General features: G+C 39.8%; 1 protein-coding gene across 1 annotated transcript in view; it reads right to left on the bottom strand.

The window, feature by feature from the left end:
• GLG1 (golgi glycoprotein 1) overlaps window positions 1–27,418 on the bottom strand; it is a 71,440-nt gene that overhangs the window by 32,369 nt on the left and 11,653 nt on the right. The window contains exons 3-8 of the mRNA XM_040254140.1: window positions 13,402–13,434; window positions 11,404–11,490; window positions 7,196–7,411; window positions 2,162–2,365; window positions 1,201–1,272; window positions 99–282 (exon numbers count right to left, since the gene is read on the bottom strand). Coding sequence (XP_040110074.1) covers window positions 99–282; window positions 1,201–1,272; window positions 2,162–2,365; window positions 7,196–7,411; window positions 11,404–11,490; window positions 13,402–13,434 — 796 coding nt within the window. The remainder of the gene's footprint in view (window positions 1–98; window positions 283–1,200; window positions 1,273–2,161; window positions 2,366–7,195; window positions 7,412–11,403; window positions 11,491–13,401; window positions 13,435–27,418) is intronic.

Raw genomic sequence — 27,418 nt, 5'->3', positions numbered from 1 at the left:
GACTCTTGAGTCACAGGGACAGGTGTACTCAAAAGAGCTAACACAGGAGGAAAGATCCAAAAAGGAGTGGAAAAAGATAAAAAGAAATGAACTCTCACCTCTATGCACAGCTGACTCCAGACACATCAGAAGGTAGGAGAGCCTGGCTTCCCGGGACCGGGGAAGGTTTTCCACGTTGCACCGGTATTTCTTCAAGTCACTCTTACAGGATTTGGCCAGTGAATAACTGACTTTGTAATCCTGGGCAATCAGCTTCTGGCGGGTTGTTAGTGCTTCTCGACACTGAGGAGAGAGTGCAGCAGGAGAGCTGTGAGACTGCTCACATGTGCCTCTAACACAAGCAGAGGCTCATGGCCAGGCACAATAAGCAGCTGCAGTCGTTAGCAAAATGTCAGTGCTTAAGTTTGGTTAAAATTGAGCACAAGTGTGCTGAAACAGAGTGGCAAGAAGGAGCGATATATGAGTGGGCAACTCTGGAATTCTATGGTGAGCTGCTGATTGTTGCAGCAATAGCAACTGTCCAAACACATAAATATTTGGTAGATTCTCATACATCAACTTGACAATGTATTCTTTTCCTCTTCAACAAATATCCCTAAAGTAAATTTCACCAGAATGAAAGTGGCAACTGACATAACACTCTGGAAGTTCCACCCTGTACTTTTTAAACATAATTATTCAACAGTAAATGATATAAGGAACTGAAATAAAAAATAGTTCTTCAGCTGCACAGGAAAGTAAATGACAAGACACCAAGGCCCCAAATAATTACTTTTAAAAATCATAAGAGTCTTGCATGCATTGAGGGACAGAGGACTTACAGTAATGAGAATGCTTAATGAGGCAGCTGCTGAGAAATTTAATCGCTAATGGCCTATGAAGCACACTGGTTTGGTTAGTCGAAACTTCTTGATTACATAGGGATTGGTTCAGTGTAACTTTGATTAAAATTCTTTGATTTTACTCCCCAAATTGATTCCCCATTGACTTCCCTAAGTCCAGATATCACGAGAAGCTTCACTTTTTTCATTTAAATTTAATATGCTTTGGTTTCCTACTAAAGGCCCAGTATTTTATCTCTGAAAGGTTAAGCTGTATCAGTATTTTATATTTTGGTATGAGTTTATATTGTTTGAGAGGATGTGAGAAAGTTTTTAGGAAAATGAATAAAATGCTGATCTGTTTCAAAGAAATACTTACTTTTTCACTCATGGACTCTTCAAATTTATGGTTAAAGAGGCACTTATATACTCTGCCTTCACCAGCTTGTGTCTGTAAGATGGAATACAACACCATCACCATCACCATCATCACTAGCTAAGTAGTTATGCTGGGCATAATCCATAATTTTATATAGGACTTTCTATTAAATTATTATAATGCTGACTGTCTTTGAACACATGACTCAGCCATTTACAAAACTTAGCAGCCTTTGAAAGAAAACAATGATTGCAGTAAATACGGAAAAAAAACTTCCCATGGCGTGTGGCTCCTGTCATGGGTTCCCGGATGTACTGTTAATTAGTGAACCAAGAGAAGGGTCAATGAGTCTCCCTTCTTATAACTTAATGTTAGTCAGGAAAACTCTGGCAGTGGCTCTGTTCAGTGGTTCTGATATATTAATTCCCAACAGCAGACAGAGTGGGAACATACACAAGACACTCTTCAGTCCTTTGTGGTAAAGGTGGAGATTATTTCTGACTACAGGGTTAGAAAGCTGTTCTATAGAGTATGCAGGGGGTAACCAAGGACTTGGTTTTAAAAGTTAGCTGTCTGCTATTTCCTTCATCTTAGCCCAAACCACCTCAACATAAATATGTAATATGGCCAAGTTTTAGCCATGGGATATACATGAATGGGATTCCCTGGTAAGACAGGATTCCTATATGTAAAACAGACTTCCAAGAACTGAATTGAGAAGTGAGATAAAGTAGGAAGAACACTGCAATGGAGACTGAAACCGAGTGTTCCCTAGACATCACCTCTGGCCTGAGCAGCCAGTACCCAGATGACTTCCTGTTTTCCTGGGACCCACTCCACCTTCCATTTCAGTGGCTTTTCTACATGGGACACGTTGGTTTAATTTTGGAATCAGGTATCAAAAAAAAAGAAAGAAACTAGGAAGAAAAGGAAGCAAAGAACAGTTTCTGAGCTGACTCACATTTTCACAAAAACGTTCCCGATCATCTCGGCAGGCAAAATACAAATGCCGGTCTAAGTGAAAGTCATCCGAGGACAGCTCTGCCACCCGGAGAATGGCTTTCTTGCAGAGTTCAGAGACTTGAATCTTAGGGTCTCGTTCTTCCGCTTCCTTCACTAGGCCTTTCTCCAAGCATGATACCACCTCGCCCTGTGAATGTGCATCCTAAAATAGCAAGGATACAACCATTTTAAAACTCTCACCAAGATGAGCTTCAAAATAAACATCATTTAGTTAAAACAAACAAACAAAAAACCTCAACACAGAAGTTTACCAATGTTCTACTGAGACACAGGGTGGGGTCCAATCTCATTGTGGAAGTTATAGAAGATGTCCTTGATAATCTTTGGTAAGAATGTTAATACTTGAGAGCTATAAACAGAAATACAGATCCTGGGAAATTTAAGTCCATTCAGTTTGCACTAGAAACAGAAACCTGACTTTTAGAGTTTAAAATGTCAGAATTTCTTTCTTTTTCTGTGACTGCACCACACAGCATGTGGGATCTTAGCTCCCCAGAGACTGAACCCACACCTGGGACGTCACAAAATGTCGCAGTTTTAAAGAATCCCTGCTCATTTACCTCTAAGAGCTACATGTCTCTCAAATAACAGTGCTTTAGTCAAGTTTAAAAAATAAGACAAACCACGAAATTTAATGAGGAAATATGCTATAGAGACCCTCTTTCTTTTTTTTCTTTTGTCCACAAAGACCCCCACTTTTAGAGTAATGTTCACTTTGATGTTTCAGATTTATCTTAATGTGATTTAACAAGATTACCACCAAGTATACAAACTGCTTTTGAGAGCTTTCCTAAAACCATCCAATTATCTTTAAGTGTACATTGCATCAACCCCATAGCAACCACAACATGAAAAATTTTCCCTAAACATTTTCAGAGTTCTAATCTTCCATACTCAGAAGATATGCTTCAACAACTTGAGAGGTATATCTATAAATACAGCAAACCAAAGCAACAGAAAATAGAGTGCTATCATTTAGTGACACAAATACACACACAGGCACATAAAATCTCATTATAGTAAAATACCACATTTATGAAGTCATAAGACTCCTAAAATTAGGTAGGGAAACACTTATTTTACTAAAATTTCAATTCAACAAAAAACTATGTATTTTTCCATTTTGCTGTAATAGGATTTGTTCCATAGCATATTAATCTCCAAGTACTTTCTAGAAAATGTTCATGCTCTCTCCTAACACACCCGTGAAAGGGAATAAGAGCTGTGGAACCTAGAGTGCAGTTGAGTAAACAGAGCTGCAGAACGGCCGGCACCCAGCTAACAGTCCACCATTGTTTTCTTGGGCCTTGGAGTTCCATGAAACTCCTACAGTTTGTATGTGGGTTATGTGTACTTTTCCTGAGGAGAGTTCATAGCTTTCATTAAATTTCAAAAGGTGTTTTGATCCAAAAAAGATCAGGAAGCACGTTATAGTGGCATATTCTCATGCCTTCCTATTTTCCGTCTGTAGCTCAAACTGTCACTAGCTTGAAGATCCCATCCAATGCTTAGAGATCCGAGATGACCAAAAAGTATTATTAGGGAGTAATGCTGAAGGGAGAAAAAAAACCTCTGATGGACAACTGAAAAAAAAGATAAGGAGAGAGAGGAAAGTGGACACAAACCCCACAAATTCAGGCTTAAAACAAACCTGTGATAACAAAGATGTGGAAACATATCAATCAATCACTTATTATTTACAGTTTACAAGAGATTATGATTTTATAGTATAAAATAAGGTCTTATACCAAAGTCAAGTAGCTCATAAAACACCTCACTGAGATGGTCACTAGCAATTAGGTCATAACCATACAGAAGAGACTGAAAATAATAGCACGTTGGTCAAGGCTCCATTTAGACTTAGCCTTTAGTTCTGGCTTCACAGGGCCAAGAAATGATTTCCCTGCAAAGAATCTAAATGTCTCTCTGTATACGCAGGGTTCACAGTTGTTGAAACATAGCAGCATCACGGTGTGAGACCCTCTAAGGAATGTGAAATGTAATTTTAATTACAGCAATTATAGTACCACATATTGGCATTAGGCCATAATGGCATCACCTCCATTAGACGTTCTCTTTTGTATTTTCGTAACTTTAGATAATTTTTTCAAATAAAAGACTTTTCAGGAATTCTTCTCAGTTCCCCAGAGTCTCTGAGCTTTCCAGGTCAGCCAGTTTGAGTTACAAAACTCAAATGTATACAAATATTTGATAAAGAAGACTGTAGGGTTATTACTGAATACAAATGAAAGCAAGGGACTGTACCCAGCATATTATCCACAAGAAATGAAGTTACTTGGGCTTAGATTTTAAAATGGTAACTTCTTAATATGCAAGCTTGACATATGCATAACAAATGATCCTGTAAATAGAGTTACAGTGAATTTTTAAAATTCTACTGTGGTGAGACAAATGTCAGTCTTAAAACTAGTATAGTGTCCATGTAAGTGCTCAGCAGTTCAGTAGGTAATATTTTTTCTTCCATACATCTTGTGCTTTAAAAAAATATATATTTTTGAAAGACCAAAGAATGACCACACAAATCAGAAAAATGGGAAAGAACTCAGTTTTCATTTCTGCTATTAATTATTCTCCATCTCAACATCTGTGATGTTTCTTGTGATCTACCTCTCTAGAAAGAGACAAAAAGAACATCTGAACTATTCACAGTAGTTGGTTTTAAAAGGAGAGAATGATAGAATTATACAACTACTGAGTGAAAAGTATGAAAGGAGTAATAAGGAGGCACATGTCCACAATTAAGTCCCTGTATTGGATGTCACATTCTGCTTTCTCTTCAGATGATATGAATTATTTACATTTACTTTCAAAGATCTGCTTTTTCTTTTTAAAAATAATTATTAAAAAATGTTTATTTAGAAAATTCCAAGTTTTATTAAATATCTAGCTTTTATTTTTAAAATTTACATATTCTAATATTCTGAAAAAAATCATTATAGTTTTCAAATCATGTTCATACAAGAGGCAGGGTACTAACACATTAACCATGAGCCCTCTTCTCTGACTTTTGGAGGTCAGCTGAAAGCCAGGCACAGAGGAGACTGCAAGCTTTAGTCTTTCAAACAAATTTAAAACTGATGAGTGTGTTCTCTTCTGTGGTCAGAAGCGGATTTATTAATTTTCAGAATAATTTTCATACCTAAATAACTTGACCTCAGAGAAGTCAGTTATATTTAGAAAAGGCAAGGGAGGGCTGAAGACAGACTGCTATCATTTTTAAACCTGGCTGCAGCATTAGCATGAGGGGCCTGGTGAGCTACACACAGGGTCGCAAAGAGCCAGATGTAACTGAGCATGCACGCACATACACACATGCAGAAAAGAACATGCTTTTTCAGAAGTCCCTCTAGGGTGCTAAGGTGAGGGCCTGGTATAAATTCATCTAACTAGCAGGTAAAAGAAAAGATGAAAATTACAAAAATGTGCTTTTGGATGCCCCATATAACATTTTTTGTTATTTTAACAACGCCGAAAAATCAACACTCACTGTCACATCTTTGGGCTCTGGCACTACTATTTTCTGCCACTGTTCAAGTCAATACAGATTTAGTAACTCATACACACAGCCAAAAGCAGGTTTTATCTGGACAATCCAGATTGCTACTGGGAAGCCAATGAGCAACCATCTTGGTGGGCAATGGGGAAGAACTACTACAGGGAGAGGTGGATTATAATGGTCTGTTCTACAGCATGGACCACTGACCACAAATATGACAATGTGCTATCACTGATTCCTGAAAAGTGTGTCTGAAACACTTATGTGAAGATTTTTAACAGTGAGATGGAATTGGATATTAATCCTCAGCACTATAAATAAAGTCGTAGGAGCTTCTGAATTATCAGGGTGACTTACGTGCTTCTGTGCCATTATTAAAATGTGTTGGGAAAGCCAAGAGTCAGTCTTCTTTATTAAAACTGGCCTCTCATGAGCTGCCTGGAAGCTGTATGCCAGTCCACAGAGCTCTCAAGATCGACTCAGGTGCCCTGGGAAAGGGCCAGAGCCTTGCGCTGGAAGCAAAGGGTATTTGCTGACAGCCAGACAATGAGCAGCCCTCAAAACTTCATCTGAACTGGTGTGTGCAGTTCCAGAATTCTACCACGTCCCGACCAAGAATGGAAGCCTGCAAGCAGTGCCCTGAACAAACAGAGGGCAAGGACACAAATGGGTTTTGCTCTCCTACTCCCTAAACAGCAGATTAACGAGCAGTGGCAATTAACAGCTGATGCCATCCACAGCTCTCAGCTACCTCTCCCACCGACACCTACTACTTCTCAGGAGTTTTTACTTCTGCTGAGCAAACGGATTAGGCACAAACCTGACTGATCCTCCACTGTGACCTTCTGGACAACAGACCAATAAGAACAAAGAAAGATCACATATAACTAAGGAGGAAGAAACTAGGGAGTTTGTGCCTTTCCTGTCTTTACTAAAACTAGTTCTGACACGAAGATAACACATATCCTATTTACAGAGTACCTTTCTTTTGGCAAGCTAGAAGTACCCGCCACATATTTTAAAATTTCCTAATATTTAAATATGCCATCTTTTGTACTGGTGTGTTTATTAATTTTTTTAGACAACAGTGAGGTACGGTAAGAAAGGTTAGAGAACTTGAGTCTCTCCTAATCCAACTACTTTTCCCTCAAGACTACAGAAAGCTTTTCCAGAGGAACATTACAGGTAAGAAGTGGTAGCTGGTTTTGCATTTTGAAGGTAATAATAATCTTAGCAGATATTAATTCCTCTACTTCCCCTCACAGTATTGAAACGTTTGGTTACAAACAGATAAAGTGCATCCACAGGCAAACTAGCCTTTGATACTGGGGCTGTCTGGACCTCAACTTTGAGTCCAGCGCCAGCTCTAAATCTTCTCCATGCCAGTTATACAAAGCTATTCATTCATCAAATTTGTAAGATCCCTTTGGTGAAGCCAGTGAAGTAGAGAGATACCTTTTCTCCAAGCCGAATGCTCCCACATTTCAGAATGTTGATGTCATTTTTACAGTCATCCATGAAGCCACAGATGAGCCGGTAGTCACTGAAAATGATAGCTGTCATCTTGGTGATGTACTGGTGGCACTGGTACTCAGTGATGTTGCCTCGGTGATCCACCAAGCAAGAAACCAAGTAACCTTTTCCAACTGGTTCATCAGCACACTCTTTGATCTGCTCAAAGGAAAGTGGCTATTTTAGGAAAGCATTCTATTCTCTTACCAAACCACCTTTATGAAAGAGAGAATGACATCTTCTTGTTTCTTCTTGAAAGAAAGAAAAGGAAAACACTGAGAAATGCTTTTGTTGTAGAGAAAATAGTGTGTGTGCTATGCTATTAAGACTTTTGCGCTTCCTAGGAAATATCTTATTAATGTGTTTTGCAAGAAAATACATAAAACAAATGCTTAGGTAAAATCCAGGTTTAAATGAAGTAAAACAGCTTTTTTTTTAAAAATTCAGTTTATTGAGAAAATTTCTTAAAATGTATTTTATTGAAAAGAGTTTTTGACAGCTCTTTTTAAAATGATTCTACTGAGAATTACCATTACCCATGCAAAGAATGCAATGGATAGTGATAAGATTAATCTAAGGCATAGGTCTGAAAAACAGGTGCAGAACTAAAGTCCAGTTGCATATCTCATGCCAACCTATACCGCAAACTATTATTGTTAGATAAGCCTAATTACTAAAGGGGCGGATATACTATTTTACTTCTCGAAATGACATTAATGTGTTCTGAATTAACTATGGGTTTGGGCTTTTTTTTTTCCCCCATAGTGCTAGTTTACTTAGAAAATAGGTAAGAGAGAAGGAAAAAATGTGAAGGATTTAACTCTGTAAAGAGGCAGATTATTTACTTTCCATTTCTAACGTCTGGCAAATAAATTTCAACTTAATGTGTCTCTGCAGTTGTCATCAACAGCAATATGTAAATAACACTGAAGGCCTAACTAATGGAGATGAGCAGAATTAAAGTGAAAAGGAAGTGGGCATGTTTTTTAACTGAGTAGACTCCCAGCCTCACCACTGTGGTCTGAAACAGAAACATGTTTAAAAATGATGTTCACTGCAGTCTGGCAAGAAGTCTAGGGAGGGGAAGGCCACTGCCAATTCTAATTTGGGTCGTTTAGACATATGGTCTAGTGGATCAGCAAAAGTGGCCCCACATGGGTAGTGTCTCTGCAAAGTGCATCCAAAACCACAAGTGCTAAGGAAGGAAATTAGGCTAAAAATGTTGAAGTTCAATCATAAAAAGTGCAATCTACTTACAGGGTTTTAAGGTTGAATTATAAAGCACAGAGGGTTGTTTGGAAAACGGCTACTGCATTTGGAGAAATTAAAAACAAACAAAAACGGCAGTTTTGACAAGAGGAAGGAGCCGAATGTAAATGTTTATTTTTAATATAAATGAGAAGGGAATGTTTTGTTGGGTTTTTTCTGACCAACGGAAACCATTCTCCATTCTTATACCACCTCTGGTAAATATGTACACTTGATAAGACAAATACAATCTCCTTTTCCAGAAGGCACAGGGTGAAGGACACACCACACACTAATAGTCCTATAAGCCACTGGGTCTCTTCATGCCTAACCCCAGTATCAAATTCAGAGCAAGTCACAGACTCAGTTCAAGAGAGAAAATTGTGTTTATTTTCAAAGAAGCAAACTTGGGAAATTAAACAGCCTCACGCTGGCTTCAAGAGGCAGCAGAGATCGTCAACAGTCAACAAGCTGAATGCAATTCTTTCAGTTTAACCTTGGGCTCTTTTTTTTGATGATGCCTAAGAAGAGGACCATAAATGTACTTCCAAGAAAAGGGCTTTTTTGTTTGTGATTTTTTTAAAAAGTAAAACAGAGATTAAGTTTCAAAAGTAAAAGGAGAAATAACTGCTTAAAAATCTCAGCGGTTATAATTCAACTAATGAAAACAGCCCTGCATGAAAAACCAGGACTAGTGGAAGACACCTGGGTTTTTAAAACAATGAAGAGCAAGTATCCAGACAGGCTCTATTAGGCAATCGATGGTTTAAAAATCTGAAGAAAGACTGCTAGACAGTTTGAATTGAAGCCTGAATTAAATGTATATTTAGCTTCAATCACCTGAGATTTTACTGAAACACAGAGATGTTGTACCTATTTGTATTTTGGTCCACCACCAATTACAACCAGATGTAGTGTCTGAATTAAAATTTTATGTTTTTTTCCAACCACTGTATTGGAAAGAAGTTTAAAAACAAACAAAAAAAACTTCTAAGAATAACAATGAAAAACAGCATTAAATCATCAACATATTTATGAATGGAAGTATAAAGTCTGACGTAGCTGGGGAGCAGATTCTTAAGAAACCATTAGAGAAACGCCACAGTCCCTCTACTTTTGACATAATGCAAGAGAAAAGCAGGCAATATTTGACTCAATCATGGAGAGTAAATAAAAAGTTCGGTTTGCAGTCTTCAGTATTGTTATGATGCCGTTTTCCTCCTTGGAAGAATAACTCCAAAATTAAAAGAGAAGAGGGAAATGTAGAATAACATGTTTTATTTTTCCTGATAATTAATCTTTCTGACTGCAGTATGATCTCCCTCTATAGAGGGCGAAGTACCCCTGTAACATGAATCTGTTATGAAACCACAACATCCTCCAAAAGATTACAAGAGGGCCAGAGCACAGCACACAGTGCAAGGAAGCCAGTGTTATTTACTCACTTATCTGGCTATGCCCAGGCAGCGTGTGGGGTCTCGGTTCCCTGACCGGGGACTGAGCCTGTGCCCGTGCAGTGGAAGCAGTCTTAACCACTGGACCACCAGGGAAGCCCCAACAGTTTTATTTTATAAATACAGACAGATAAAACCAACAAAGAGTGAAATTATTCTGAAGAATCTGCATATTCTCTGAGCTAATCTCCACATGGCACTCAAACTGGAATGTATAGTTAGTCACATAGTGAGCCAAGGGAGTTTGAGGTACGTAATACTGCATCTAAAAGCTGAATATCAAAGATTTAAAATAAGCTATTCTATTCTGAAGCCCCAACATATTTGAAGGGTCACTGCTTTAAAAGAATAAAGCATATCTGATTCAGTAGTAGAAGGTTTGAGGAAGAAACCAGGTTCTCCAAGATCCCATAAAGAGCTAAGTGAGGTACATAAGCTGAGGACTTACCTGGTTGGAGTAGGGTGTTCCCTAAGAGCTCAGGAGAAGATGGTCCTAAGTCATCAATAAGGTAGTGAGGGGACTTGCCTGGTGGTCCAGCGGCTAAGACTCCGAGCTCCCAATGCAGGGAGCCCAGGTTCAATCTCTGATCAGGGAACTACATCCCACATGTCACATCTAAAGATCCCACAACTAAGACCCAGAGCAGTCAAATAAATAAGCATATTAAAAAAAAAAAATAGGTAGTTTGGGGACAAATCTATACAATGCAAGATCTCTGATTATTAACTTTGAGATAGAAAAGTAGCAATTATTTCCTTTGTGATTCTTTCAGTATGTAGAAATCCCCAACTTCATAGAATTTCTACCACTAATTCTAAAAAAGAAAATAAATTACCATTTTCAGTATCACAATTTCCACTAATATCATCTGATATTTACACTGAGCCAAGAGAAGTAATAGAAAAATATCACCAATTAGCATACATGTAATATTATACACATTTTCAGTAATTATTTTTGTCTTTATATGTAATATCCATTTATAACAATATATATAACTTTTTCACAAACCTATCTAATGCTAACTCTTATTATTTGGAGCATATGCCTCTGTAGTTCAATTGGCCCAAGTGCACAGCCAAAACACTTAGGACTGCTTATGAGCCTCCCGGGGAAACCGCCTTGACACGCCTCAGTCATAAGCAGACTGTACAATGTGTGAGAGCACTCACTGATGACAGGAGTGATTGTATTCTCCATTTGGGGACAGAAAGAGCCTGATTTCCAACCTGCCTGAATCAACAGCATCCTACTGTGAGTGCAGATTGAGAAAAAGAAGTCTAATTACACACACCCCCACCTTGGTCTATCCAAGACATATGTGAATGCCAAGAGCAGCAGAGTAACTGAATCACTCGTTCCTCCTTCAGTGACTGGTCTGGTCAACAGATGTCATTTTCTCTTTCAGGTCATTAAAGATCCACAGAATTCTTTCTTTCACCACCTACCTCTGATATTGTAGACTTGCAAACTTCTCTGGCCACAGATTCAAATTTTGGATCTGTTGTTAGGTTCAGCTTATAATTCCATAACAACTAGGTACAAGAGAAAAGAACACAAAAAGCAAACAGACAACTTAGAATAGCATGAAATTTAACATTAGTGGTTACTATAAATGATAAAATTCCACTATACAGTCAGATAAAGCATATTTACACTTCAGTTAATGAACAAAAAGATTAAAATGTCACTGTATTTATAGATAAAAGCAAAATATGTGGAAACAAAATAAAGCACTACCATTCAAACATACTTTTTTCTATTTTTACTTAAGGACAAATTTTTTTAAGTCAAGAAAAAATTAAAATGAAAATTCCTGATAAGAGTTTTTCCAAGAAAATATAAATAGATGTACATGTAAACTTCTTAAATCAAAAAGTTTAATGCAAAAACTCAGAACTGGAAGGCTAAGTTGCAGATTTCACAACCAACAGTGCTTTTCACATGCTTTTAATGAAGGAATGTCGTTCAGAGTCTAATTTCCAAGTGTATCTTTATTCCTCTAAAACCCTCAACTTGACAAGTACACGATAAGGTCTGTTTTACACAACTGTTTTAAAGCTTCAAATTATGAAATCGCTAAAGCCATTACTATTCACAGGTGAGGGCTGAATATTACTTTATCTTTGTAGCTTCAGTTAAAAAATTTCAATACATGATTCAATTTCTGAAAAGCAGCAAAAATGAGCTCTTAAACTCTGCTCAGATGGAGAAACAGAGCAGGGGCTTTCTATGATGCAGGACACGGAGAAGCCTTTTTCTCAGACTGCTTCACTCCATGACTAAAGAATACAATCACTCATTCACCGACTCATTCAAACATCTGCTTAGCACTTCTGATGATGTATCACACACAGTCTAATCTCAAGGGCTTCGCAGACTATTACAGGAAACAGAAGCAAATGTTTGAACACATGCTGAGTTAGGAAATGGAGGTTAAAGCAGGAGGAAAAGGACAAAGACCGTCCAGTGGTGTCTATGGTCAATGGCAGGTAATGTGACCAAGTACAATATCTGGTTAACTGAATCACAAGATGTCACAGGAGTAATGCAATCAGACTTACAAATCTTCTTTTTTTTCTTTAAGTAGTTTTTGAGGTTGTGTTATATTTTAAAAACCCTACCCCCCTGTTCATGTTTTCTTCTACTGTTTTTGTGTTGTTTTACTTTAAATCTCTGACCTATCTAGACCTTACCTAGAGTAAGTCATCAACTTAAGCAGCCAATCTGCTTCTCTGTTCTTGCAGTCTCCCATTCAAAATACCAAATAGTGCGGAGGCGGAGTGATTTCTTCCAGTACTGTCAGATACATAATTACTCCTCTTTGAAGACACAACTCAAGTATCATCTCCACTATTAAATGTTTCCGGACATCAACCCACCAGGACGAGATTCACTTTTGTGTCCCCCTGCCGAAGCATCCAGTCCTTTCTGCACAGATGTGATTTCACATCAGCTCCTTTTACCGTTAGACGTTATACAATGTGGAGACGCAGACGTGACACTGAGTGCATTAGCTGCAGTTATCTCTGGAGTTCTTATCTGCCAGCTCGCACCTGGCTCCATCTTCGGGGTGTTTAGTTGCGTCCAGTTTCTATCAGTGTCTGGCACATAGTAGATGACTATATGATGACTAAATGAAATAACTTTAAAAGACAAAACTCTAAAATCGTAAACTTGACTTGCAAAGAAGCAATTTCACATGGTAGCTGTAACTGAAGAAAAAGTTACGTTTACAAATATTATTTGGCCGAGCTTGCTGGTTTCTACAATGGAGGGCTATTTGTAGATTTGTCATGGCCCTTAGATAAGGTTAATCATTCTCTTGTTAAGATTAAGTGCATTTAAGAAAACATTATGCTTCCCAGAACAAAGGAAGAGCATCCTAATATCTGCCATCATATACATAAAGCACATACGGTGAATTATGGAAAATCCATACTTACATGATTGCAGTCTGAAGAAATTTCATTTTCAGGCTAAAAGGAAAAAAAAAAAAGGAACGATGTTAAAAAAAAATCCTCGCAAGTTTTCAAACACCAGAAAAAATAAACTCAAAACAAGAAATCTGAATATTCAACTGATTATATTTTTTCAATAGGAGGAGCAGATTTTTAGATTGCTGAGAGCAATATACCAGAAGAGCAGATGAGACATAGCCCCTTGGCAATCCACGGTACAATCTGGAAATTGGGAAAATGGAGAGGAATGTAGTAAAGAGTTAAAGCAACACTGACAGAAGGATCCATACACAATACTTCATAATTCTGAAAGCTAAAGAGGATCAGGCACAATATAGGTGTTCTTGCTTTAAAGAAAGTCACATATCTGAAAAAGGCAGGCTTACTCAAGAGGGCAAAAAAGGTCTGACAATGATTACAAATTAGCCTCATGTCACCATTAGGGGAAGCAAGGTGGTGGGCACACAGGGCCTCCCTGAACTATTTTTGTAACCTTAGGAGCCCATAACCTCACAGGTCTATGGTTAAAAACATAACATTAAAAAAAAACAAACTATATATTCCCATGAATACATTTGCTCATAAAGCCAGGTACATACAACAGAGAATAAATGAACTTTCATTTCAGTGACAAAAAAGTAGACAAAGTTATGCTTAAAACTGCACAGCTTTGCCACATACTTCTTTAATTTCCTTGTTCACCCAGTAAAGGAGATACAACTGTCATAACGCACACAGTAGTAAAGTACTACCTACTCTGAGTTCCCACAGCTTTCTAACCAGCTCGAGCAAAGTTAATTCTGTCTCCCCTCTATGAAATATTCCTGACAAAGGTTGTAAATGATGCCATTTTTCTAAATAAAGATTCTCCCTATTCAAGGAAAGAAATAAGGCAGTACAAAAAAGAGAAAATATTAGCAAGCTAAACAGACACACCAAGCATCACTTCAAGAAGAAAAAGGTTTCTAAGGAACTATTCATTCCACTACAGGCATTAATTCTAACATACAGACTCATTTCGGTATGAACTTATAAAATATATTAGAAATGACTTAGACTGCTAGGCAATTGTGAGATTATAACACACCACCTCTGAACTTTCTTCCTTCTTGTCTAAGTAAGAATAGACATTTTAATGCATTTCTGATGTTTGAGTCTCAGAAATCCGCCTCCATACTGACTTAATCTAGCTTAACTCTGCTCTCTTCATTTCAATTCCAAGTGCTTAGTTTATAATACTTAACAGTTTATTTGCAAGAAAGCTTTCTTTTGTTTAGAAAGTTTTCTATCTATCCCCTCTTCATCTACACTTTCCACTTTTTCCAGTCAATCAGTAATTCTACCTCTTTCTCAAAGCACATATGGCAATTAACATCACTAGCATTCCAATCCCAAAGAAAGGCAATGCCAAAGAATGCTCAAACTACCGCACAATTGCACTCATCTCACATGCTAGTAAAGTCATGCTCAAAATTCTCCAAGCCAGGCTTCAGCAATAAGTGGACTGTGAACTTCCAGATGTTCAAGCTGGATTTAGAAAAGGCAGAGGAACCAGAGATCAAATTGCCAACATCCACTGGATCATGGAAAAAGCAAGAGAGTTTCAGAAAAACATCTATTTCTGCTTTATTGACTATGCCAAAGCCTTTGACTGTGTGGATCACAAGAAACTGTGGAAAATTCTGAGAGAGATGGGAATACCAGACCACTTGATCTGCCTCTTGAGAAACCTGTATGCAGGTCAGGAAGCAGCAGTTAGAACTGGACATGGAACAACAGACTGGTTCCAAATAGGAAAAGGAGTACGTCAAGGCTGTATATTGTCACCCTGCTTATTTAACTTCTATGCAGAGTACATCATGAGAAACACTGGGCTGGAGGAAGCACAAGCTGGAATCAAGATTGCTGGGAGAAATATCAATAACCTCAGATATGCAGATGACACCACCCTTATGGCAGAAAGTGAAGAGGAACTAAAAAGCCTCTTGATGAAAGTGAAAGAGGAGAGTGAAGAAGTTGGCTTAAAGCTCAACATTCAGAAAACAAAGATCATGGCATCCGGTCCCATCACTTCATGGGAAATAAATGGGGAAACAGTGGAAACAGTGTCAGACTTTATCTTTTGGGGCTCCAAAATCACTGCAGATGGTGACTGCAGCCATGAAATTAAAAGACGCTTACTCCTTGGAAGAAAAGTTATGACCAACCTAGATAGCATATTAAAAAGCAGAGACATTACTTTGCCAACAAAGGTCCGTTTAGTCAAGGTTATGGTTTTTCCAGTGGTCATGTATGGATGCGAGAGTTGGAATGTGAAGAAAGCTGAGCGCCAAAGAATTGGTGCTTCTGAACTGTGGTGTTGGAGAAGACTCTTGAGAGTCCCTTGGACTGCAAGGAGATCCAACCAGTCCATTCTGAAGGAGATCAGCCCTGGGATTTCTTTGGAAGGAATGATGCTAAAGCTGAAACTCCAGTACTTTGGCCACCTCATGGGAAGAGGTGACTTATTGGAAAAGACTCTGATGCTGGGAGGGATTGGGGGCAGGAGGAAAAGGGGATGACGGAGGATGAGATGGTTGGATGGCATCACCGACTCGATGGACGTGAGTTTGAGTGAATTCCGGGAGTTGATGACAGGGAGGCCTGCCGTGCTGCAATTCATGGGGTCGCAAAGAGTTGGACACAACTGAGAGACTGAACTGTACTGAACTGAGCATCTCTACTTGTGTTCATTTCCATTAACAATAATTTTGGTTTAAAGGGGCATTCTTGAAAGAAATTCAGAGCATCGGAGAATTTTCAAAGTAGTCAAATAAGATTTAAGTTACTCATGGGAAAAAAGTGTTCCCATGTTTACAGTCCACAAGACTTACATTAACAAATTAATGACCGTTTTAACGTCCTGCTTCCCTACAGTGGTAGACTGGATTATTTCTCCCAGCTTTCCACTCTTAATAATATTTGATATCCTTTGCTCTTTATCCTCGTACCTCTGCACAGCCTCCTGCTGTGGACTGAGCACACAGCCTGCTCCACTGATGTCAGGCCAGGCCGCTGACTTGCCCTGGCCAGTGAGACGTTAGCAGGCATAATACGAGCAGAGGCTTTAAATGTGCTGGGGTGGGCTTGTACTCTCAGAGTCCTGCCATTCCCCATGTGAAGAACATGTACAGATAGCTGCAAGGACAAGGAGAAACACGTGAAGCAGAAAGCCCATGAAGTTTTGAGGGTGTTTGTAATGAAGAAAAAAATGACTAACAAGCCTATCAGGAAAATGAAATCATAAAAATCTCAAAACCTTTAAGTTGTCATTAACTGCAACGGTCTAATTTAGTGAATCACATTAGTAAGTACACAGTTCTGCACCTCTTAGGAAGGAATGACACAGTCCACAGAGACGTAAGTGACCTGCAAATCTGGAGATCAGGTTTGGTTTTTATCTCTCTCATTGTCTTGATTTGCAATTGACAATTTTTTTTTCTTTATAGATTTACTTTTTCTATTCACAAAGAGAAGATGACAATACAGGAATGCTATGAGAAAAAGATTATGATGTTAAGTCACTGAGATTCATTGAACAGTTATAAAGAATTTTTAAGTGTAACTACCAATAATTTACTCTCATAAATTTTAAAAAGCCTATAGAATTAAAGGACAGAGTAGTTATTCAGAAGAACAGAAACCTGAAAAATACAAAATAGAAAGTAGTAAACCCACAATACCAGCACAAATTAACTCTAGAAAAAGCATTACAAAAAAAAAAGAAAATGCTACAGTTGAGCACTCAGCCATTTGATAAGAAATGAAAAGACAGAAATCTCAAGGAACAAAAACAGATGTGGGTGCTCACACAGGTGTGGGTCCAAGCCTGCACCGTTGCCATGAGGTTACAATTGAGTTACTTCATCAGACAGCACCTCCCCTTCTGAAAATCTGTACACGCAGACAGGCCTGATGATCTTTAACCTTAGGATATGAAGAGTATGGGGACTAACACCAGAACTATTAAGGAAGAAGAGGCTGAAGATTGTTTTCCTTTTATTAACAGTGAAATAACACTCTAAATAAAATGATCCCAAGAAATCAACCAACAAGTAAATACTGAATACATATGAAGTACCCAAAACTGTGCCAGGCATTGTTGCGGGATTACAGAGTGAGGCACTGGCCCTAACCACAGTTCACAATCAGCTGGAGAAATAAAATGCTGAGTTCAAGCAAATGAGCAAAAGCAGGCTTGAGCTGGGCCTGAACGTTCAGACAGGCCCGGGGGCTGTTCCAAAAGGGACGCAACTGAGAAGATTCCCTGGAGCTCAGGAAGAAAATAATTGAAGTTTTCTGTTTTGAAAAACTCATCCTTTATACTTTCATGTTTTTGTAATATATGTTAGAATAATTGATATTTTATGAATAACACATATCTACTAGGGTAAGCTTAGTAACTTTTTCAAATAATAAGAAAATGATGAAGACAGAAAACTGAGAGGCGAAACCTCTCTTCTAACCAGTTTAGGAGTCCTCCACTCAAACCCACCCCTTCAAATCACAGGCAAAGTGAAGGTTCCTAGCCTGTGGAAGCAGCAAATTAGAGGCTAAGCTTTGCCACAGAATTATCTGCTCTCTATTACTCTGGAGACAGAAATGTGGACTTCGAAAAGTCTTCTACATCAAGTGTTTCCTCACTGGAATTTAAAAAACTGTTCCCTTAACAATGGAAAACTGGAGGTAGACAAATTTATGAAAACTCTCACAAATAACTTTCTGTTAAATTAGCAATCAAATTTTGGAGAAGAGCCTGCTGAAGCTGCATATGTAAGTATCAACAAAAAAATCATTATGAATAGAGGGAAGAGAGAGAGAAAACAATGTGACGCAGCCCCCCAGCCTAACAGCAGCGACTGAAACAGAAGGAGCGCAGCTAACGCTGTGAACAATGAGGCAACAGCACCGCGGGAGACAGCCCGAGCACTCCGCAGCAGACAGCCCGAGCACTCCGCAGCAGACAGCCCGAGCACTCCGCAGCAGACAGCCCCGAGACACCGGCTGACGCCAGTAAAAACCGTGATGCGTGCAGCAGCAGGCAGAAAAGTTGTCACCGGACTGAGCCAGGCGCTACATTTACTTCTTATAGCATGATGGGGGGCAAGAAAAATGGTATTCTGTCCAGTTTACAGATAAAGAGAGTGAAATTCACAGAAATCAAATTACATAATCAAAGGCACATCGCTAGGAGGCAACAGAAACTGAAGTTTATTTAAGGACAGTAAACGACAACCAGTGCTTACTGTGATGCTTTCTAGCTGGATACTTCTCCCCAAAGTCAGCAGCTCAGGGTGGGCACAATGACCGGGAGACCTTCGGGAGGAGCAAGAAAAGGAAGTGTAGACAGGGGCTTTCCTGGTGGGCCAGTGGTTAGGACTGTGTGCTTCCTACGCAGGGGGCCTGGGTCTGATCCCAGGTTAGGGAACCAAGATCCCACATGCCTCATGGCCAAACAAAAGAATAAGTCAAAGAAAGGCAGACAGGATGAATAAACGGAACAAGTGCTCTAGACCGATTTATTTGATGAATTCAGAGGCCAGCAGCCTGGGTAAGAAACTGGTAATTAGATCAACTACGGATCTAGACTGGGGTTTCCCCAGTGGCTCAGTGGTAAAGAATCTGCCTATCAATGCCAGAGACGCAAGATTGATGCCTGGGTCAGGAAGATGCCCTGGAGAAGGAAATGGCAACCCGCTCCAGTATTCTTGCGTGGAGAATCCCATGGACAGAGGAGCCTGGCGGGCTACAGTCCACGGGGCTGCAAAGAGTAGGGCACAACTGAGCACGCATGGAAAGGGATCCGGATGAGCTCTTCAAATAACCGTAACAGGTTATAAAAATCTTTCATTAGTTCATGTGACTTTTCTAAATCAGTGATTCGAATGTCTGGGATATTACTATACTCTAGCCTCCTAATTGGGTAAGTCAGACAAGCTGAAACAGTTGATTTTAAGGTTTCACACCCCTAACCCTTCCTCTAAGTTCTGTGAACTCAGAATGGGCTTTTAGGGATAGAAACTGTGTGTGTGTGTATGTGTGTGGGGGGTGTTGGGGGGAGGAAACCCAACAGATTAGCAGTAGTGTCAGACACAGAAGCTCTGTGATTTCAGGTGTCACTTCTTCAGACCCTAGAGGGCAGGCTTGGGACTAAAACAGGGATTTCATCACCTCGGATTCACGACAGACTTAGGAGTAAGGTTGTCTCGAAAAAGAACACCGACTTCTGCATGCAAGTATGTTTTCCTGAGAAGAGAATCCACAGCTGTTATCATCGTCTCAAAAAGATCCATAAGTAAGTCGGAGAAAGACAAATATTGTATGATTATTGCTTATATGGACAATCTTAAAAAAATTTAAAAAGACACAAATGAACTTATTTACAAAACAGAAACAGACTCACAGACTTAGAGAACAAACCTATGGCTACCAGGGGAGAAGGGTAAGAGAGGGACAGTTAGTGAGTTTCGGACTGACACGTTCATACTGCTGTTATTTTACAGGAATGACCCACAAGGACCTACGGTACAGCACGGGGAACTCTGCTCAATATTACGTAACAACATAAATGGAAACAGACTTTCAGAAAGAGGATATACACGAATATGTATAACAGAATCACACCTGAAACACAACACTGATAACTATTTAGACATTATTACAGCAGTCTTCAGAATATAATCAAAGTTTATAATAAAAACTAGTGACACACTGCAATACCGTATACCCCTGAACGACATGGGTTTGAACTGTATGGGTCCACTTATAGTTGGGTTTTTTTTTTAATAAATGTGTACTATGGTTTTTTTTTAAAAAGAAGCATTTATCTAAGGTGACTGAGATTCTCTCCAGCTTTATGAGTCTATAAAATCTGAGATGTGGAACTTAAAAATAGCAGTATTTGAACGCCACATCTTGTAATGCAGGTAATTTGCATATCATGATTAGGTTTCCTACTGCTTTATCTTAATCACTCTCTGCTGGTCAAAATCAAAACAAACAGGTTGCAGAATATACTGCTGGAAAGGTTGAGTCTGAATGTTCTCAATTAATTCAACCATCACATTCACTTAAGAGGATGATTTTTACAGAGAGTACAAGTCTGGAACTATGATTTCCCCAAAGGCGAATAGGCTGAGTTAATGAGTCTGGCAGGAGAAATTAAAGGAGTCACAAAACTGACTTGGAAGTGGTCCCGGTTTCTAAAACAGAAATGCTTGGGTGTTAGACTGTGTCTAAAACACGAAACATTCTATAATCACATCTACTCAAGTTGAACTACCCACCAGATCATACCTGATACTAAATTAAGTGGCAATAGACTCTCTGCATTAAACACTAAGAGAAAACAAACAAATCAGTAGTACTGCTGCTTTCATGGCCTTCAGTTCAGTTCAGCCGCTCAGTCGGGTCTGACTCTTTGCGACCCCAAGAATCGCAGCACGCCAGGCCTCCCTGTCCATCACCAACTCCCGGAGTTCACTCAGACTCACGTCCATCGAGTCCGTGATGCCATCCAGCCATCTCATCCTCGGTCGTCCCCTTCTCCTCCTGCCCCCAATCCCTCCCAGCATCAGAGTCTTTTCCAATGAGTCAACTCTTCCCATGAGGTGGCCAAAGTACTGGAGTTTCAGCTTTAGCATCATTCCTTCCAAAGAAATCCCAGGGCTGATCTTCATGGCCTTGCAAAAGTCTAAAGGCTAGGAAACAGCCTGATGCCTCCTTCTGATTAGGAACATTCTGCTGCAGCAGTAGGTAAATTCTTCTACAAATTTATTCATGAAGGACCCAGTAAACTTCCAATCATATAAGCAATTCATTTATTAACTAGGCCCACACCACTTCCTCATGCCCACCCAAAAAGCAAACTGAAAACACTACAGTGGGTGACGATCAGATAAACTCAGTATTCCAGTCTTGGTACATTTCCCCTGCGCAAGTGTAAACTGAACATTAGCCCTCAGTCAGATTCATAACTAAGTTCCTCTTAGAGCCGTATTCTGGCTCAATCAGAATTATTTTCTATTTGTACCCAGGGATAGCTGCTAAGTATTGTCTTACCAAAATAACAGCGATCAGCATAGGCTTTGTGCCCTCCAACAATGCTCTGATTCACTCAAGAGCTTTGCTTTTATATGATTCTTTAACATTTGCCCATCTTTTCAGAAAGGATTTACAAACAGGTTCAGTGGGAGGTAAAAAGAAAGGAAGACAGAGTTACAGATGGCTGGCTCTCAGGTTCATATGATGAGGGAGGTAAAACATGAGTCTATACCTGACCATCACACAAAGTTGAATGCGGAGTTGAAGGAGCTAATATTTCACAGAATGAGAGAAGTACCACCACCCTTTGTGAGTGAGGATGACAGAAATCAGACAGACTAATAGACGCAGCAACAACTGAGTGCAGTCTTGCGAGGAGGCTGTGATCTGCTGAGATGACAGTGTGTGGCGGCAGAGGCAAGGGGGCGACAAGGCGCAACACCAAGGAGAGGAGGCGCCAACGGGTGGGGACCGGAGCAAGGGCACAGGAGGCCCTGTGGGGCCATTCCCAGGCGACCGTGAAGGGCTTCCCTGGCGGCTCAGTGGCAAAGAAACTGCCTGCAGTGCAGGAGACGCGGGCTTGATCCCTAGGTCAGGAGGATCCCCTGGAGAAGGAAATGGCAACCCCCTCCAATACTCTTGCCTGGAGAATCCCATGGGCAGAGGAGACTTGGTCATGGGGTCTCAAAAGAGTCGCACAAGACTTAGCGACTAAACAACAGCAATATACGGTGTGTCTGCGTGCCCGGTCACGCAGTCATGTCTAACTCTTTGTGACCGTAGGCAACACGCCAGGCATTCCTATCTTTCACAGTCTCCCAGAGCTTGCTCAAACTCATGTCAAATAATGGTTTTAGTCCAAATTAATACGTTATGCTAAATACAGTGTAGAGAGTGGTGATTCAATTTACTACTATTTACTTGTGCGCTTCCCCAGTGGGTGGTGGGGTAACAACTGGGAAATAATGTGCAAATACTTTTTAAAATAATCTTTAAATATTTTATGAACTTTGAAGAACAAATAAGAACAGCTACTGAAGAAAGTGGAGATACTTAGGCACTGATCTAGTCATAACTTCTATTCAGAATTTTTACATGGCTCAAGAAGTCTACATCAAATGGGGGAAAAAAGAGTAGCGAAGACCTACATACTATAAACAGAAAAGACTGAGAAAAATCCATCTCTAGAAAGCAGGCCACATGCACTCATAGACTCCACTGAGTATAGAAGAACCAGAGAGCGCAGCATGAAGCCTTCTGCTGGAGACATAACGGTAGGAGTCAGGCCATGGTGTCAAGGAAAATGTCTTTTTCCTCCTAGTCTAAATGTGTGCTTCCAGTCTGGGCTCAGAGAAAGTTCCTGATCATTTGAACTGGTTGTTAGTCAAGGTCCCTTTATGTTTGCTTTCTTGGATTCCATTTCAGCCAGCTCTCGCAATTGCCTGTTGCTCAGGCCTTTGCATTCCAACTGTTTTCCAATCACTGTGCATTCTGTGTAAACAAGGCAGCAATTTCCCTAGCCTCAATCTTCTCTTCCTCTTCCCCAAGAGCAGATACAGTGACAATGCAGAATGTGCCCATGTCTTTAACCTATTTGGTCATTATTGCCTTCTTAGGAGGCTCTTGCTCCTGAGATATATATATATTTCAGTTCAGTTACTCAGTCGTGTCCGACTCTTCGCCACCCCATGGACTGTAGCACGCCAGGCTTCCCCGTCCATCACCAACTCCTGAAGTATACTCAAACTCATGTCCATCGAGTTGGTGATGCTATCCAACAATCTCATCCTCTGTCGTACCCTTCTCCTTCCGCCTTCAATCTTTCTCAGCATCAGGGTCTTTTCCAATGAGTCAGTTCTTTGCATCAGATGGGCCAAGTATTGGAGTTTCAGTTTCAGCATCAGTTCTTCCAAGGAATATTCAGGGTTGATTTCCTTTAGGATTGACTGGTTTGATCTCCTTGCAGTTCAAGGGACTATCAAGAGTCTTCTCCAACACCACAGTTCAAAAGTAGCAATTCTTTGGTGCTCAGCCTTCTTTATAGTCCAACTCTCACATCCATACATGACTACTAGAAAAACTATAGCCTTGACTAGACATACCTTTGTCAGCAAGTAATGTCTCTACTTTTTAATAAGCTAGGTTGGTCAAAAGACTAGCTTTTCTTCCAAGGAGCAAGCGTCTTTTAAATTCATGGCTGCATTCACCAGGTGCAGTGATTTTGGAGCCCAAGAAAATAAAGTCTGTTTCCATTGTTTCCCCATCTATTTGCCAGGAAGTGATGGGACCAGATGCCATGATCTTCGTTTTCTGAATGTTGAGTTTTAAGTTAACTTCTTCACTCTCCTCTTTCATTTTCATCAAGAGGCTCTTCAGTTCTTCATCGCTTTCTGCAATAAGGGTGGTGTCAACATGTATCTGAGGTTATTGATATTTCTCCCGGAAATCCAGCCTGAACGGAAATCTTGATTCCAGTTTGTGCTTCATCCAGCCCAAAATTCCTCACGATGTACTCTGCATATAAGTTAAATAAGCAGGGTGACAATATACAGCCTTGATGTACTCCTTTGGCTATTTGGAACCAGTCTGTTGTTCTATGTCTGATTCTAATGGTTGCTTCTTGACCTGCATATAGATTTCTCAGGAGGCAGGTAAGGTGGTCTGGTATTCCCATCTCTTTAAGAATTTTCCACAGTTTGTTGTGATTTACACAGTCAAAGGCTTTGGCATAATCAATAAAGCAGAATTAGATGTTTTTCTGAATTCTCTTGCTTCTTCTATGATCCAACGGATGTTGGCAATGTGATCTCTGGTTCTTCTGCCTTTTCTAAAACCAGCTTGAACATCTGGACATTCATTGTTCAGATACTGTTGAAGCCTGGCTGGCTTGGAGAATTTTGAGCATTACTTTACTAGCCTGTGAGATGAGTGCAACTGTGTGGTAGTTTGACCATTCTTTGGCACTGCCTTTCTTTGGGATTGGAATGAAAACTGACCTTTTCCAGTCCTGTGGCCACTGCTGAGTTTTCCAAATTTGCTGACATATTGAGTGCAGCACTTTCACAGCAGCATCTTCCAGGACTGAAACAGCTCAACTGGAATTCCATCATCTCTACTAGCTTTGTTCATAGTGATGCTTTCTAAGGCCCACTTGACTTCACTTTCCAGGATGTCTGGCTCTAGGTGAGTGATCACACCATCGTGATTATCTGGGTCGTGAAGATCTTTTTTGTACAGTTCTTCTGTGTATTCTTGCCACCTCTTCTTTCTGCTTCTGTTAGGTCCCTACCATTTCTGTCCTGTATTGAGCCCATCTCTGCATGAAATGTTCCCTTGGTATCTCTAATTTTCTTGAAGAGATCTCTAGTTTTTCCCATTCTATTGTTTTCCTCTATTTCTTTGCACTGATCACTGAGGAAGGCTTTCTTATCTGTCCTTGCTATTCTTTGGAACTCTGCATTCAAATGGGTTTATCTGTCCTTTTCTCCTTTGCTTTTGGCTTCTCTTTTCTCAGCTATTTGCAGGACCTCCTGAGACAACCATTTTGCCTTTTTGCACTTCTTTTTCTTGGAGACGGTCTTGATCACTACCTCCTGTACAATGTCATGAACCTCTGTCTATAGGTCTTCAGGCATTCTGTCTATCAGATCTAATCCCTTGAATCTATTTCTCACTTCCACTGTATAATCATAAGGGATTTGATTTAGGTCATACCTGGATGGTCTAGTGGTCTTCCCTACTTTCTTCAATTTAAGTTTGAATTTGGTAATAAGGAGTTCATGACCTGAGCCACAGTCAGCTCCCGGTCTTGTTTTTGCTGCCTGTATAGAGCTTCTCCATCTTTGGCTGCAAAGAAAATAATCAATCTGATTTCGGTATTGACCATCTGGTGACGTCCATGTGATGAATACTCTGTTGTGCTGTTGGAAGAGGGTGTTTGCTATGACCAGTATGTTCTTTCGGGAAAACTCTGTTAGCCTCTGACCTCCTTCATTTTGTACTCCAAGGCCAAACTTGTCTGTTACTCCAGATATCTCTTGAGTTCCTACTTTTGCATTCCAGTCCTCTATGTTGAAAAGGACATTATTTTTGGGTGTTAGTTCTAGAAGGTCTTGTAGATATTCATAGAACCGTTCGACTTCAGCTTCTTTTGCATTACTGGTTGGGGTAAAGACTTGGATTACTGTGATACTAAATGGCTTGCCTTGGAAATGAACAGAGATCATTCTGTCATTTTTGAGATAGGACCCAAGTACTGCATTTTGGACTCTTTTGTTGACTATAAGGGCTACTCCATTTCTTCAAAGAGGTTCTTGCCCACAGTGTGTGTGGGTGTTAAGTCACTTAGTCGTGTCCAACTTTGTGACCCCATGGACCGCAGCCCACCAGGCTTCTCCATCCATGGGATTCTCCAGGCAAGAACACTGGAGTGGGTTGCTATTTCCTTCTCCATCTTGCCCACAGTAGAAATATTTATATATATATAATATATATATTTATATGTATATTTTAAAATATGAAATATACATTTCATTTTCCCAAAACCCTGGCCAAACTTGACTATTACTCCATCCACAGTGGAGGTCATGGCAGCATTCTTCAGCTGGGACTGGTAGAAGACTAGCAGTCTACACTTTGTACATTTCTTCCTGCATGTCCTTTAATACCTCTGGCCTCCAGAGACACATAGGTGTCTTCATCTTGTGTTACAAAACTTGGAGGCATGTTTGGCAGCATCAGTCACGTAGGCCAACCCTGGGGACTCATGGGTAATTTCTCTGCCAGTCCAGCACCAGGATCTGGCAGCATGAACAGCTGACATCAGGGGCTTCTCACTGTCATCACATGCCAGCCCCCACCCCCACTAGAGGCACTGGAGTGGGCTACTGACTAGAGCAGTAGGTGTAGTTCAGAGACACAGCCCAAAGACACAACACGAAGAATAATGTAGAGTTGTTATATATACTTCTATAGGAACACGATACAATTTAAAGGGATGAAAGATAAATAGGCAAGGTCCTCCCAACAAACTAGAGCCCATTTACCCCTGGTTCTTGGACAGTCAGGGTATTAAGATGAGGTCAAGGCTTACTTTCTTATAACTTTAAAATGAAAACAAGTTCAATGGTCTTTAAAATAGTAGGAAATAGCGAATGGGTCTGCTCAAGTTCAGATTTACGGACTCGTATATAAAAAATACTGGGAAAAGACTTGCAGCTTTGTCACCTTCAGTGAGGTTTTAGCCCTGTTTTAAAAATATGAAAGCATAATAATGTAGCTCATTACTAGACTTAGGAGCCTCCCGGCAAACTGATCAACTCCTGACTCACTGACAGAAGTATCCACACTCATGAAGATGTCTCAAAATTTAATTCAAGAAATCAAATTAAAAAAAAAAAAAAAGAAATCAAATTACATCTTATTTTTGCTTAAGAAAACTCTACAACTAATTAAAAATAACCAAATGGAAACACTCAAAATTAGTCAAATTTATCTATCTTCGTTGCCCAGAGCAGGGAATGGCAAATATGGATATAACAATCTAGTTACTGAACACAAAATACATCATTACATTACGGCCAAAAGGACATATATTTGGTTATGGTTTTACAAATCTTAAAGTTTATTAAAAAAATGTAAATTACAAAATCGAGTAATGTTCTATACCTTAAGAAATACTGTGAACTCCTTCCCCATCTCCCCCCATTTTACTACCCTGAATTAGAAATAAAGGTACCTATAAACTATATGAGACAGGTCATCCACAAAAGATGTTTAGAGATTCTTTCTACAGAGCTCACTCAATCTTTTTCGTCAGCTTTCCATTTGGGACCACGTCACTATTGCAAAGAACAAGTTTTTCTGGAATGCAATAATCTGCAGGAGAGCCTGTAATGAGCGAGGAGGGAAAAGTCACCGC

This window comes from Oryx dammah, unplaced genomic scaffold (assembly GCF_014754425.2).
Source record: "Oryx dammah isolate SB20612 unplaced genomic scaffold, SCBI_Odam_1.1 HiC_scaffold_13, whole genome shotgun sequence".
In the NCBI taxonomy this organism is placed as follows: domain Eukaryota; kingdom Metazoa; phylum Chordata; class Mammalia; order Artiodactyla; family Bovidae; genus Oryx; species Oryx dammah.
The sequence above is the reverse complement of the archived record's forward strand: the minus strand, read 5'-3'. Positions and strand labels throughout refer to the sequence as shown.